The sequence below is a fragment of the Ictidomys tridecemlineatus genome, chromosome 3, assembly GCF_052094955.1.
Source record: "Ictidomys tridecemlineatus isolate mIctTri1 chromosome 3, mIctTri1.hap1, whole genome shotgun sequence".
Taxonomy (NCBI): Eukaryota; Metazoa; Chordata; class Mammalia; order Rodentia; family Sciuridae; genus Ictidomys; species Ictidomys tridecemlineatus.
Genome location: NC_135479.1, coordinates 167,840,628 through 167,855,279, shown reverse-complemented (window position 1 = coordinate 167,855,279; position 14,652 = coordinate 167,840,628). Strand labels below are relative to the sequence as shown.

General features: G+C 33.1%; 2 protein-coding genes across 3 annotated transcripts; both read left to right on the top strand.

The window, feature by feature from the left end:
* Nucleotides 1-5,522: 5,522 nt before the first annotated feature.
* Nucleotides 5,523-7,833, top strand: LOC101966115 (olfactory receptor 5K3). 2 transcript variants are annotated; one of them, XM_078041314.1, is made up of 2 exons: nt 5,523-6,438; nt 7,793-7,833. In XM_078041314.1, the coding sequence occupies exons 1-2, from the start codon at nt 5,523-5,525 to the stop codon at nt 7,831-7,833; spliced, it is 957 nt and encodes a 318-aa protein (XP_077897440.1). The 2 variants fall into 2 exon arrangements, with proteins under 2 accessions (XP_077897440.1, XP_013221850.1); XM_013366396.2 differs by lacking the exon at nt 7,793-7,833 and having other exon boundaries at nt 5,523-6,449.
* Nucleotides 7,834-8,623: 790 nt separating this feature from the next.
* Nucleotides 8,624-10,229, top strand: LOC101965227 (translocon-associated protein subunit alpha). Its single transcript, XM_040270493.2, has one exon. The coding sequence runs from the start codon at nt 8,696-8,698 to the stop codon at nt 9,554-9,556; it is 861 nt and encodes a 286-aa protein (XP_040126427.2). The 5' UTR covers nt 8,624-8,695; the 3' UTR covers nt 9,557-10,229.
* Nucleotides 10,230-14,652: the final 4,423 nt, after the last annotated feature.

Here is a 14,652-nt window from a genome sequence, read left to right as displayed (position 1 = left end):
CTGCAGCCAAGTTCTGCTGGATTTTGTAATTAAACAAAAGTTACTTGAATACAATAAATTTTTATTTTAGAGCTTCTCAAGTATACAAAGATCTTCATATGTGTGTAATTGAATTTCTATAAGCATAACAGTTGAAAATAAGTAGATACGTAGACTTTAAATTGTATTTTAAAAAACTAGATAAACAGTCCTAAGGTTCATTTGAAAGAATAAAAGACCAAAACTAGCCAAATCCATACTAAGCAAGAAGAGTAATGCTGGAGGCACCATAATGCCTGATCTCAAATTATACTACAGAGCTATAGTAACAAAAACAGCATGGTATTGATGTTAAAACAGACATGAAGATCAATGGAATAGAATTAGAAGACACAGAGACAAATTCACAGAGATACAGCCATCTGATACTTGGCAAAGGTGCCAAAAACATATATTGCAGAAAAAATAGCCTTTTTAACCAACAATGCTAGGAAAATTGAAAATCCATATGGCGAAAACTCCAAACAGATCCCTGTCTTCCACCCAAAACAAATTTCAATTCAAGTTGGATTTAAAATTAAGGAATTAGACCAGACAGTTTTCAACTACAAAAAAAAAATCCCTTTCTGCCTTTTCAACCGCTGGAAGAAACATAAGTTTACACTCCATTATGTAGGCTCAGGAACAGTCCCTTAGATACAATGTTTCTTTGATATACTGACTTCATTTGCTTTGGATATATATTTTTTAGTAGTGGGATTGCTGTATTATTTGACAGTGCTATCTTTCATTTTTTAGGAGAATCCATAAATAATGGATTTATATAATAGTGCTACTAATTTACATTCCTATCAATAGTACCTTAGAATTCCCTTTCTCTGCATCCTCACCAGTACTTATTATCATTAGGTTTTTTTTCATAATAACCATTCTTATACAGGTAAGATTATATTACATTGTGGTTTTGGTTTTCATTGCATAAATGGTTAGCCATCTTGAAAAATTTTCACATACCTGTTGGTCATGTATATATCTTATTTGGAAAATATCTACTTAGGAATATTTAGGACCATATTTAATTGCATTATTTTTTTGCTGTTGAATTATTGCTTTATGTGTTCTGTATATCAACCCCTTGTCAAATATACATATTGCAAATATTTTCTCCTGTTTTGTAGATTTTTCTTTCACTCTATTGATCACTTCCTTTGTTGTGCTGAAGCTTTCCGGTTGATGCAATCTTTTTTGCCTATTTTTGCTTTTGATTCCTCATTATTGGGTTCTTCTACAAAATTTCCTTGCCTAGTCCAATTTTTCAAAGCATTCCCTGTGTATTTCTTCTAGTAGTTTCATAGGTTCATAAGATATTTATGTCTTTAATCAATATTTAGTTGATTCTTGCAAACACTGAGAGTTTGGTGATGATGTTTTATCTTCTGCATGATTTTTTTCTTCTCCATTTTATCAGCTTATTTATTTAAATGAATGTCTTATCCTAATATGTATTCTTAGCATCCTTTTATAAATCTCTCAGCTACAGATGTATTGGTTTACTGTTCTGCTCCATTGTTCCATATGTCTCTTTTTATGCTATTTGATAATTATGCTATTTGATAACAAATAATTTATAATATATTTTGAAGTCAGGTGTTATAAATTCCTTCTGCTTTGTTTCTTTATGTTAAAATAGCTTTGGTTATGTAGTATATTGTTTTATGTTTATTGTTGTTGTTTGTTTGTTTGTTTAAGTACCAGGGATTGAACCCAGGGGCATTTAACCACTGAGCCACATCCCTAGCCCTGGGCATTTATTCTATTTTATAAATTTTAGGATTATTTTCAAGTTCTGTGAATAATGTCATTAATAATTTATTGACAATTGATTGAATCTATAGATTGCTTTGGCTAGTATGAATATTTTTGACAATATTAATTCTTCTGATCCATGGACAATTTTTGTCTCTACTTCACTTTCTTTCATCAATACTTTATAATTTTCATTGCAGAGATTCTTGACATCTTTGGGTTCATTTATTTCAAGATATTTTATTTTATTTTATAGCTATTATAAATAAGATGCTTTCTTGGTTTATATTTAAGATAATTTTCTATGGGCATTTAGAAATGTTATTTACTTGAAATTTATGTGTAGATTTTTTACTTGGTAATATGGAGACATTTCTGGGATATAGAAAATTTAGAGCACTTTTCAATAAGGTTTCACTTTTCTGAAAGAAAATAAACATTCTGGAAAGATGTAGATTACACTATTAATCATAGTTATTAGGTAACCATCAAAGTTACATATTTCATATGTTTTAATTTTCCTTTTATTCATTTATGCCTTATATGTCTTCTCTTTTTTTCAGTTTTTCTGTGAATGTGCATGGAAGTAAATTTTATAATAAAGTCTTTTATCTTTGAAAAAAGCAAATACATAAGGAACTGGAAAATATTGCCATTCTTTGTGTGTGTGTGTGTGTGTGTGTGTGTGTGTGTTCATGAAGCTACCTTCACTTACTACTGTTTTTATACCACTGTCTCACTGACATGTCCAGAGTCAGGCTGGCTTGATTCAGCACCTGGTCCTTGAGTGTGAAAGTCAAGTTGAATCAATGCATTGGATAGGGGCTTGCTCATTTATTAAAAGAGGGGCTGGCCTGTTTCTCCTAAACATCTTGGATTTGACATGACTGCTTAAGCAATCCCACTTCACCCTTTCTGGAAGTGCTTTGATCCAGGTACACTCCAAGATTTCCTTGTAGGCACAATAAGGTAACTCTGACCAGCTATTGACCCCAGTGCTCACATTAACATGGGATTGACATGTAGGCGAAGCCCCTCTAAATAGGATAGCCACTGTGACACTTCTGAAATTTGACCAAGGTCAAAAAGTCCACCACCTGACATGAAGGAGGACTTGATCACCTGATTGTCAAAGAGTACAAAATACAGTCCCCAGTTCTCCTAACATCAAACAGTAATAAATTTGGAGACTTAGCATTGTCTCCTTTATTGTTCTCTGCTTGGAAACAGCCCATTCTCTCTATTGAGAGTGTTCACTGCTTATGCCTCACTTTGTTTTTACCTTATTTTCACCTATAATAAAGTTCTCTTGCATTGCTTTTTGTGACTGAGTTTAAATTTTCTTTCATCAGAACACATGAACCAAGGTTTGGAGTTTCAGCTCCCCACTTTCCTGTGGAGAATTGTAAAGTTAGAATAGTTCTGTACAAGTCAGCAAGATGATCATCAGACATACCTTGGCGAAGCGCTTTTACTTTCACCTCATTGTCTCACAAGACATCTTTAATTAATTTCAACTAGTTTATTTGTTTTTAGGACTTATTATCTCCAGGGAATAACATAATTTCAGTGCAGGGTAATCCCTTTAGGATATGATGGAAAACTTTAAGTGGGCAGTGTAAGAGACATGATTTTTAAAGATGATCTCTAAATATTCTCTGAAACTTTTATTCTTCTGATCCCAAATGCTTTGGAGAGAAAGCTACATATGTATTCTAAATTCTGACAGCATTACCATAAAGGAAAGAAAGCATTTGAAAAGCTTATTCTCAGAGAAATCTAGGTGAGAGAATCATTTAAACATATTTTTTATTCCTAATTTTTATGACCATAAATATTTACCTTTCTGAATCACTTACCATTTTCATTTTTTCTTACATTTTGATAGCATTCTCATCTTTCTGGCTCTTCTCAAAAATCACATAGTATGGCAAATAGAATGAGAAACAATGGTGTAAATCCACTAATTTTTTCCTTATAAGAATAAAATTTTAAAATATATAGGTAAGCTCATAAAAAATTCAATTAAATAATTCAGCCTAGTACCTTGAAAATTATTTATAACAACTAATCACATAACTGGAATTTAATATTATAGGCAAAGAATTTTCTACCATCTTCCTTTTATTGTTTTGATTATGGAAGTATAGACACGTTTTGACAGTGGAATTTATATGACATGATTTCTCAGTAGATAGGTCCCCATATATCATTAAATAATAAGAGGAAATAGCCTCTTAAAGCAAAACAAACTTTGAATTCAAAATTTCTATTTGCATTTAAAGTTTTTTTCTTTTGCTAAGTGTTTATATCCAAAATATAAAGATAAGCCTAAAAGACTTGTATCTATTATGTTCTACCTTACAGAATTTTATAAATTTTCTGAGATAACTGAAAAACAACAGAAAAGAGTCAATTTAGATAAAGTAAAAATATCTAAGTTTCTTATGATGCTGATGTTGAAAATTTTCCTTGTAGAAAACAATGTACAGAGACAAAGAGGTTACTAAGGATTATTACTAAATAAACCAATTCACCGATAGGGCAAGTTAGGATTGGAACCAATTCTGCTTTTTTTCCATATATTTTACAGCTTCTTTCACAGAAGTATGAAATTTTTTAAAAAAATCTCAAAATGCTTGTTATAAATATAGTTTTAAAATTTTTCAGATAGGTGCAGTAAAATAAAGCAATGTACATTATACAGGAGAAATTGCTTTAGGTATAGAAGAGATGCTCTGAAATTCAGAAAAGGAGATTGTTGTATTCTGGAACATTCAGTTCAAACATTATTGAAAAGCATTATATGTAACCTATACCCTACTAAAAAAATAGAGAGAGAGAACTTAGATATTTGGGAAAAATAATCAATGGAAACTATGGAACGGAAAGGGTCAGTATGTGTAAAAATGGGTGACACCAGGAAAGGGATGAAAGATAATAGCATGGAGTGTTATTGCTTTCATGTTCCAAAGTAACTCAGTTTAAGGATGAATAGTCACCTCCATCATCTTTAGTGATAGTTCTACAATCTCTAAGGTATAAATTTAACATGTCTGAAATATGACTTTTTAAAAATGTTTAATCCTATAAAACATGTTTCTTGTAATAAAAAATGCACATTTTTAAAAAATGCACATTTATAGGTAAATTGTCTTAAATTTATTTTAGAGGATCTCAAACACTGACACTATAAATACCTAGGTACAATTATCTAATTATTATACCCATATTTTACATTATAATTGCATGAATGCATACTTTAAGTATCACACAAGGCATTATCAAAATTGCTTTGTGATCCAGGAACAGCAGCACACACCTGTAATCCCAGCAACTCAGGAGCCTGAGGCAGGAGAATTGTGTATGTAAGCCAGCCTCAGCAATTTAGCAAGGCCCTAAGCAACTCAGCAAAACCCTGACTCTAATATAATATATTTTTAAAAATGGGTTGGGGACGTGGCTCATTGGTTAAATGCCCCTGAGTTCAATCCCTGGTACAAAAAAAAAAAAAGAGTCTTTGTGATTGTTAAAAGTTGTTCCATGAGGTCATATTTGTTCACGCATTCACCAAATGAATGACTCCTAATGGTAACTGTAGTTGTAATCTTGAGTGTAAACAGGATACTGGAAGAATAAGCCCCTTCATTATGAAAGATAAAAAATAGTTGAAAATTATATATTCTCAATTAGAACATTGTATTCCCATAATTTTTCTCCCAACAGAAAAGCTAGAGATGACTAAGGATAATTACTCCTTAACAACAGATTTCATCCTCATGGGATTTACAGATAATCCAGACCTAAAGACCCTTCTGTTTGTGGTGTTCTCTGCCATCTATCTGGTCACCATGGTGGGGAATCTAGGGTTGGTGGCCTTGATTTACATGGAACGCCGTCTTCACACACCAATGTACATCTTCCTGGGCAACCTGGCTCTCATGGATTCCTGCTGTCCCTGTGCCATCTCTCCCAAGATGTTACAGAACTTCTTTTCTAAGGACAGAAGAATTTCCCTCTATGAATGTATAACACAATTCTATTTTTTCTGTTTTGCTGAAACTGTAGACTGCTTTCTTCTGGCAGCAATGGCCTATGACCGCTATGTGGCCATATGCAGACCACTGCAGTACCACACTCTGATGTCAAAGAAACTCTGCATTCAGATGACCACAGGAGCCTACATAGCTGGACACCTCCACCCTACAATTCATGTAGGACTTCTATTTAGGTTGGTTTTCTGTGGGTCTCATCAAATCAATCACTTTTTTTGTGATGTCCTTCCATTATACAGACTTTCTTGTGTTGATACTTATATCAATGAATTGATGGTACTTATTTTGTCAGGGTTTATTCAAATCTTTACTATTACTGTAGTACTAATCTCTTATTTCTATATTCTTTTCACTATATTCACAATGAAATCCAAAAAAGGAAGAGGAAAAGCTCTATCTACTTGTGCCTCCCATTTCCTCTCTGTGTCAATATTCTATGGTTCTCTGCTTTTCATGTATATTCGGCCAAATTCATTTAAAGAAGGCAATAACGATATACCCGTTGCTGTATTTTATACTCTAGTTATTCCTCTGTTAAACCCTTTTATTTATAGTCTAAGAAATAAGGAAGTAATAAATGTCATCAAAAGAATTGTGATAAAGAGATAACTTTGTACCATTTTGAAACAAATATTATCTGTCTCCCTTGGAAAATTGATTTTAACTTAATAATATCTTTTTCTTAATATACAGGTATTGAGAAAGTAGAAAACACCTGTTTCAGGAATAAAATGTCAAATTCTGGCAACATGATGATATTGCTGTCAAATTAATGTAGAAAGTAGGACTGCTAAAGTGTACTTCAAAATATAAGGTACCTCATTCCATTAGATATAAACTAAAATGATATTGCCTGAATGCTGATGTGAAATCTGTTCCAATTTTTGACAAATACAAAAAATACTAGGAATAACAGTTACCCATGTATAGAAGATGCTACTATTTAATATTTTTTGCAAATTCCTTGAATTCCAAAATACAATCTTATAATTTAAGGCACATTCCAAGGTCTCAAATACTAATATTTGTTTATGCAACACCATCTCTGGAAAGCAAACTATATTTGAATTTGCTCTTCAAATTGATTTTAGGTCCTTCAGGAGAACATGTTTGAATGTGTATGCAAAGATAATATCTTCTAATTAAGAATGTTTTCATTTTTAGTGTCAGTCATTTTTACTCTGAAATTAAAAGTACCTGTATATGATGAGTTGTCAATTTGTATTTTATAACAACACTATTCATAATTAAAATCATATGATGTTTATTTTTTCAAAGACTTTGCTTTATATAACCAACATATATGAGATTGTAATTCACATATCAATTAATCAAAATTTTTTCTCCCAAAAATTTCAGTACTTCCTTCTTTGTGTGTTTCAACCATGTCACTTCTGATTTTATATTACCAGTACTCAAACTGTTCATGAAATATTTGGATATTCAGTAAATATTTCTTTCAAAATATTCTTTGTATACCTATGTTAGAATTAAATGCATTTAATTTTTTACAATTTTGAATGACAAATGTTTTTAGTTTTTCTGTTTTGACTTCTAATCTGGAAAACATCAACAGACATTTGCAAAGTCTCTGAGGATATGAAATATGTTTTACAACCATAAAAGAATTCAGAGACCAAAAAGTTTAAGAATCTCTAAATTGGATGTATATTATACACATGGTATTTTAATGGTAATTTTCAGTTCTCAGAATTATATTTATTGATTTTCTTTTCCTTTTCTAATAGCACCGTGGGTTTTATTGTTTATTTCAACAGCACCCACCACTAATTCTCACCATTAATCCACCACTGAGTTCCAGACATCTCTTGATGAGACACTATGTCACTTACTTGGGGCCATTGAGACAAAAGAGATGATTTTTATGGAAGTTTCTGAGAAATGAGTTTCTTTTATTTAAAAGACATTCACACACACACACACACACACACACACACACACACTGCAAAAAAATTCATCTTGCTCTCTCTAAATGAATAGGTGTGAAGTTCATTACAGCCTACTCCTATTTAGTCATCAAAAAGAAAATCAGCCTACGGTCATAGTCAGCACTAAAGGGCTGAACTGAGAGAATCCATGGCATACAAATTAAAGGAATGAACTAAATCATCTCTTACAGTCATATAATCCAATAGATCTTCTTACTGTTTAAGATTTGTTTAAAAAGATTCTGTTTGCAATAGATTAAATGCTAGTTGCAACAATTATGTCTCTTGCTGATCTCTAATATGTGTCCTTTAATGCTCAAATGAATTCTCACACATTGTCTTAGTTAACAAATACCTTTTCAGTGTATCCACTTCACTATTTAGCACATGTATTAAGTCTTTTACTCTCATTACTATTTTTCAATTTCAATAACCCCAAAAGAAAAAGTTGAAGACTACAGAAATTTTCTAATTTATCCACAGAGATATAATGGTTCAGCTCAGGAATCAAATCCAGGATATTGGGTTCCAGAATTCATGGTCTAAACTATTAATGCTTGTTATAAATTACATAATCTAAATACAGAACAACAAAGAAATTTCTAAGAATGTAAGATACCCTTGGTAATCAGAAAAATGCATGTCAAAGATACATTGAGATTTCTTCTCACTCCAGTTTGAATGGCAACTATCAGGAATACAAAAAACGATAAATGCTGACAAGGATGTACAAGCAAAGTTACACTCATATATTATTGGTGGGACTGAAAATTAGTACCAAAACTTTGGAAAAGAGTTTTGGAAAAGAATCAGAAAACAGAAACGGGGGATGAAGAGTAACGCCATTACCGCCGGAGCCGCCGAGAGCACTTGCGGACTGGGACTGGACACTGGATCGGCCGCACCATGAGACTCCTCCCCCGCCTGCTTCTGCTGCTCTTGCTGGTATTCCCCGCCAGCGTTTTGCTCCGAGGCCGCCCGGCAGGCTCATTAGCAGTGGCACAGGATCTTACAGAGGATGAAGAAACAGTGGAAGATTCAATAATTGAAGATGAAGACGATGAAGCTGAGGTAGAAGAAGATGAACCCACAGATTTGGCAGAAGATAAAGAGGAAGAAGATGTATCTGGTGAACCTGAAGCATCACCAAGTGCAGATACAACTATCCTGTTTGTGAAAGGAGAAGATTTTCCAGCAAATAACATAGTGAAGTTCTTGGTAGGCTTTACAAACAAGGGTACAGAAGATTTTATTGTGGAATCCCTAGATGCCTCATTTCGTTATCCTCAGGACTACCAGTTTTATATCCAGAATTTCACAGCTCTGCCTCTGAACACTGTAGTGCCACCCCAGAGACAGGCCACTTTTGAGTATTCCTTCATTCCTGCAGAGCCCATGGGTGGACGACCCTTTGGTCTGGTCATCAATCTGAACTACAAAGACTTAAATGGCAATGTATTCCAAGATGCTGTCTTCAATCAAACGGTTACAGTTATTGAAAGAGAAGATGGGTTAGATGGAGAAACAATCTTTATGTATATGTTCCTTGCTGGTCTTGGACTTCTGGTTGTTATTGGCCTTCATCAACTCCTAGAATCTAGAAAGCGCAAGAGACCCATACAGAAAGTAGAAATGGGTACATCAAGTCAGAATGATGTTGACATGAGTTGGATTCCTCAAGAAACTTTGAATCAAATCAATAAAGCTTCACCAAGAAGACTGCCCAGGAAGCGGGCACAGAAGAGATCAGTGGGATCAGATGAGTAAATGTTCCTTTGTGCAACAATTCAGTCTGTACTTACCCTGCCCTAATGTTTTTCGGCCTGATGGGAATTAGTGCAGAGAAGCCATATCACCATAGAAGGCAACTACGGCTTATGTGTGGACTGAGCAATCAGAGTCTGTGGCGATAATACTGCTGAAAATGCACTGCATTCGTTTTTCTAAAGTAACAAATTTGGGGTTTTTTTTTTTTTTTTTGGAAACCATTAAAATCTATGTGTGCGTGTGTATGTATGTGAGCAGTTGGTCTTACCAGAATCATTGTTGAACTGCCTGAAGTATGCCTTTAGAATACTAAGTATAATGCCATCTTTCTTCCTAGGTACTTTTTGATTTTTATCCCCAAATACAATGAATATTTGCCTCCAATATAATTGTAGATACCCTACCTTGAACTGTTTTAAGGGAAGAAATAATTTGTTTCTTCCATGGAATTGCTCAAATCCCAACTGATGGCACAAATTAGCATTTTGGTTGTGGTTGCCCTCTTATAATTAGTATTCTAAAGGCACAAGCAGGAGATGCTGCTTTTTTAGCAGTAGAATTGTTTTTGGTATTTTTATGTTGTTTACTATAATGCATACCTTAAGGAAACTTCCCATATGGATTCAAGGAATTTTAGTTATCTCTTGAGCAACAAAATTGTGAAACATGAAAATCCTGATATTGATATATGAATCCTAATCCTACCCATTTTTTAACAAAAAGGAAATAGTACATTTGTGCAAACTGAGGGAGAGGTCTGGAATGATCTTAGACACACTTAGGTTTTTTGGTTTTGTTTTTGTGGTCCTGGGATTCAAACCCAGGGCCTTGTGCTTGCTAATAAGCAACTGCTGTACCACTGCGCTACAGCCCCAGCCCTTGTTTTATTTGGTTTTTTAAAAAGGAAATTTTGCTCTTATTATTAAAAGTACCCTTTCTTAAGAAATACTGCCTTGTTCTGCAGATCAAGCAGATCAAAGTGTAGGAACAGATATATTCCAACTCATCTTAATCTCCAAAAACATGAACTGGAAATTTTTAAAGCAGTCACACAGTTGTTTGTTATATAATATTTGGGGAATTTTGATTATTTTGTACCTTTTTTTGGGGGGGGGGGTTAATTCGGAAAATTCCCAAAGTTTAAGCACTTAGGACCTCAGAACCAAAATTAAGTTGGACTTCATAAAATCCTGTAGGGACAAAAAGATTGAGAAAATAAAATCCTTTTCGTAGGATTTTATGTAGTAAATTAAGTTTTGGCACTATTGTCAGACTGGATAAAGGATAAATTAAAAGTTACTATGAACAAATCCCCCCCTTCCCCTAGTCCCCCTTTCCGTCTATAAGCCACATATTCCCACATATTTTTAAAAACCAAATAGTAAATGAAATTTTAGTGGCTCCTTAATTCCTGACTTCTGTTCACTCTCATCATCTTCAGTATAATCCCCCAACACACACACACACTCATGCCCACACATACAAAAAAAGAAATGATAATAAAAGAAAAAATATACAAACAAATCTTTTTCAAGCTGTTTTAAGTATTTAAAATCTGAGCCAAAACCAATGACGTTAATTGTTAATAATTTTGCAAGTAGGGACTGAGATGTCGCATTACCTATATTGGCATTGCTGGACTATAAACTTTCTAAACCTTTAAAAAAAAAAAAAAAGAAAAAGAAAACAGAAACGGACCCACCATATGCCCCAACTATCCCACTCCTTGTTATTTATCCAGAAGAACTAAAATCAGCATATTATAGTGATACATGCATACCAATGTTTATAGCAGTGCATTTCACAATAGACAATCAATCTTAATCCAGCTTAGGGGTTCATTAATAGATGAGTGCATAAAGAAATTGTGTTGTATATGCACACTGAAGTTTTATTCAGCCATTTAAAAAAGAACAAAATTATGCCATGTATTGGTAAAATGGATGGAACTGAAGAATATCCAGTTAAGTAAAATAAATCATGAACAGGAAGTCAAAAGTAGATTCTTTATCACATATAGAAACTAGAGAAAAATATAAAATTTTTAAAGAGGGAAGATCTCATGAAAATCGGAGTAGGGAAAAGGGATAGTAAGGGAAGCTGGAAGGATGACAATGGGGAGGGATGACAAAATAAAATGGACCAACTATGCTATGCACATGTGTGACTATATTACTTATATTTAAAAGCAAATTTTTCATTATATCACAAATAAAAAATCTGCTTTTAAATATAATGCAACAATTTAATTAATTAATTAATAGAAGGAAGACAGAGTAAAGGAAGGTAATTGGGGGAGGGTGGAGCAGGAAAGCTAACAAAAGTCTGCACTGAATTGAGCAAATTAAGCAAATTTCACAATTATGTATAGCTGTAACGTACTAATCAAAAAATAAATTTAGCGACTGGGGTTATAGCTCAGTTGGTTGAGTGCTTGCCTAGCATGCACAAGGCCCCGGGTTCAATCTCCAGCATCACAAAAAATAAAATAAATTTTAAAAAGAAATCTAAGCTGTGAAGTTAGCAGAAATTCAAGAGAGATATGGATCAATCACATTTGCTCCCAAATTTATTTATTTATTTGTTTGTTTAATAATTTTTGTGGTGCTGGGAACCGAACCCAGGGCCTGTACATGCAAGGCAAGTACCCTACCAACTGAGCTATATCCCCAGCCTCCCAAATTTATTTTGAAAACTCCTGAAACAACAGAAAATTTGGCAGAATAATATAATAATGTATAATATTCATGTGTATTTTTTGCTAAGCAAAAATGAATTAAGCAATAGCAATTTATATTGGTATATCTCAAAATGTGTGTATACATACACATAATACATATATGCATTCATGTATTATATACCTATTTTCACAAATATGTACATATAAATATATATGGCATATACTTATACATATTTATACTCATAATACTGTTTATTTGAATTAAATTTAGACCAGAGTGTGCCTCTGCACTTATGTTCTTAAGTAATGAACTGCAACCTAACTTAGTTATTGAAACAAAGCAAAAAGCTTGACTTAGGAATATACTCTCATAACCAACAGCTGAGTGTTAGTCAATCACAGCAGCTGGATTTCTGTCAATCAAAGGAGACTAGATGATTGAATTAAGGCAAAACATGATATGTACCTAATTAAGGAGTATCTACATGTTACTGCTGCATTCTGTTGTAGCCCAAAAGTTCTTTGAATTAAAATTCTGGTATTGAGGGCTGCCTGATTCCAATTGTGAGGGGGAATGGGTTAAGATCTTTAAACTGAGTTTATTTAATATGTAAAAAATTTTAAACTAAAGTATATATTTATACAAATAATTCAAATCCATATGTAAATCATATGTATAAATGTACTATATATGTATATGTGACTTTCCTTGTACAATAGATGCCTTGTAAAATATCTAAACTCTGTATTTTCTAATGTTTCCTCTTGATTAGATTCAAGTTAAATATTTTCAGGAATGATAGGTATGCTACATTTTCCTAACTGGATTGGTAGTGTTCCACAGATATTTCCATTATAAACACAACTTATTTCTATTATAAACAATATTATGAGTATAAATATGTATAAGTATATGCCATATATATTTATATGTACACATTTATGAAAATAGGTATACAATACATGCATGCATATATGTATTATGTGTATTATACACACATTTTGAGATAGACCAATATAAATTGCTTAATTCATTTTTGCTTAGCTAAAAATACACATGAGTGTTATATTATTCTGTAGGGTGACATGTTAATACTGTGTGGATTCCTTCTTGCTCAAAATGTTTCATCAATTATGATACGATTGATTAACACTCCTTGCTTGGATTAAATATTATATTTGTAGTTGGAAAACTGGAGTTTTTCCCCATTTATATACCTTCTTTATGAGAAGAGATTTACCTCAAAGCTATTATCTTTAAATATTTTAAGCACATTTTAGAAACATTTTAGCTTTATAAAAATGTATGAAGTTAGTAAAGAGTGTTCTGATATGTCACACACTCATTTTCCCATGTCACCAATATCTTACATTATTATGAAACTTTTAGAATAATTAATGGCCCAATGTTGATGCACTGCTGTGTTCCAAAGTCCATACTTTACTCTGATTTCCATAGTTTACAGCTAGTCTTCTTCTCTTCCATCATCCCATTTATGAAACCACTTTGTATTTAGTCATTTTATTTCTTCAAAGTCCTCTTGGCTATGCATATTCTTAGGTATTCCTTGGTTTTGATGATATCACAAAATTTTGAGACCTAGTAGGCATTGCGAATAAAGTTCTTCTGTTGTTGATGGGGCCTTGCAAGAGCATACATGCTTGTCTTGTTCCTGACCTTAGCAGAAAAGCTTTCAGTCTTTGACATTGATATAATATTAGCTGTGGGATTTACCCTATATGATAAAGCATACATACTTTTCATTCTGGAACATATGCTTTATCATATTAAGAAGGTTGCCCTCTATTCCTAATTAGTTTAGTGATTTTTTTTATGAAGAGTTGTTGAATTTTGTGAAATGCTTTTTCTGTATCTTTTGAGACAGTTATTTGGTTTTTGTTTTGTAGACAATTGATAGATGTGTGTTATTTTTTTGTGGTCTATTTTAGTCAGATTTTTCACTGCTGTGACTTAAAGACCCCGTCAAAACAATTGTAGAGGAGGCACAATTTATTTGAGGGCTCACGGTTTCACAGGTCCAAAGAAGGCTAGCTTCATTCTTCCAGGGTCAAGGTGAGAGAGAATATCATGGTGGAATAGTATGGCAAAGGGAAGCAGCTCATATGGTGATAAGGAAACAGAGAGAGAAGTCTCCACTTGCCAGATACAAATATATACCCCAAAGCCATGTCCCAATTCCCATATCCTCCAGCCAAGCCCTACCATTTCAGTTACCACTCAGTTAATCCCTATCAGAAGATTAATTCACTGATTGGGTTAAGACTCTTATAAAACAATCATTTCTCCTCTGAACCTTCTTGCACTGTCTCACACATTAGCTTTTCAGGAATACCTCACATCCAAACCATAACATGCTTCAACTGCAGCTTTGCAATATTTCTTTGCCTTTGTGGA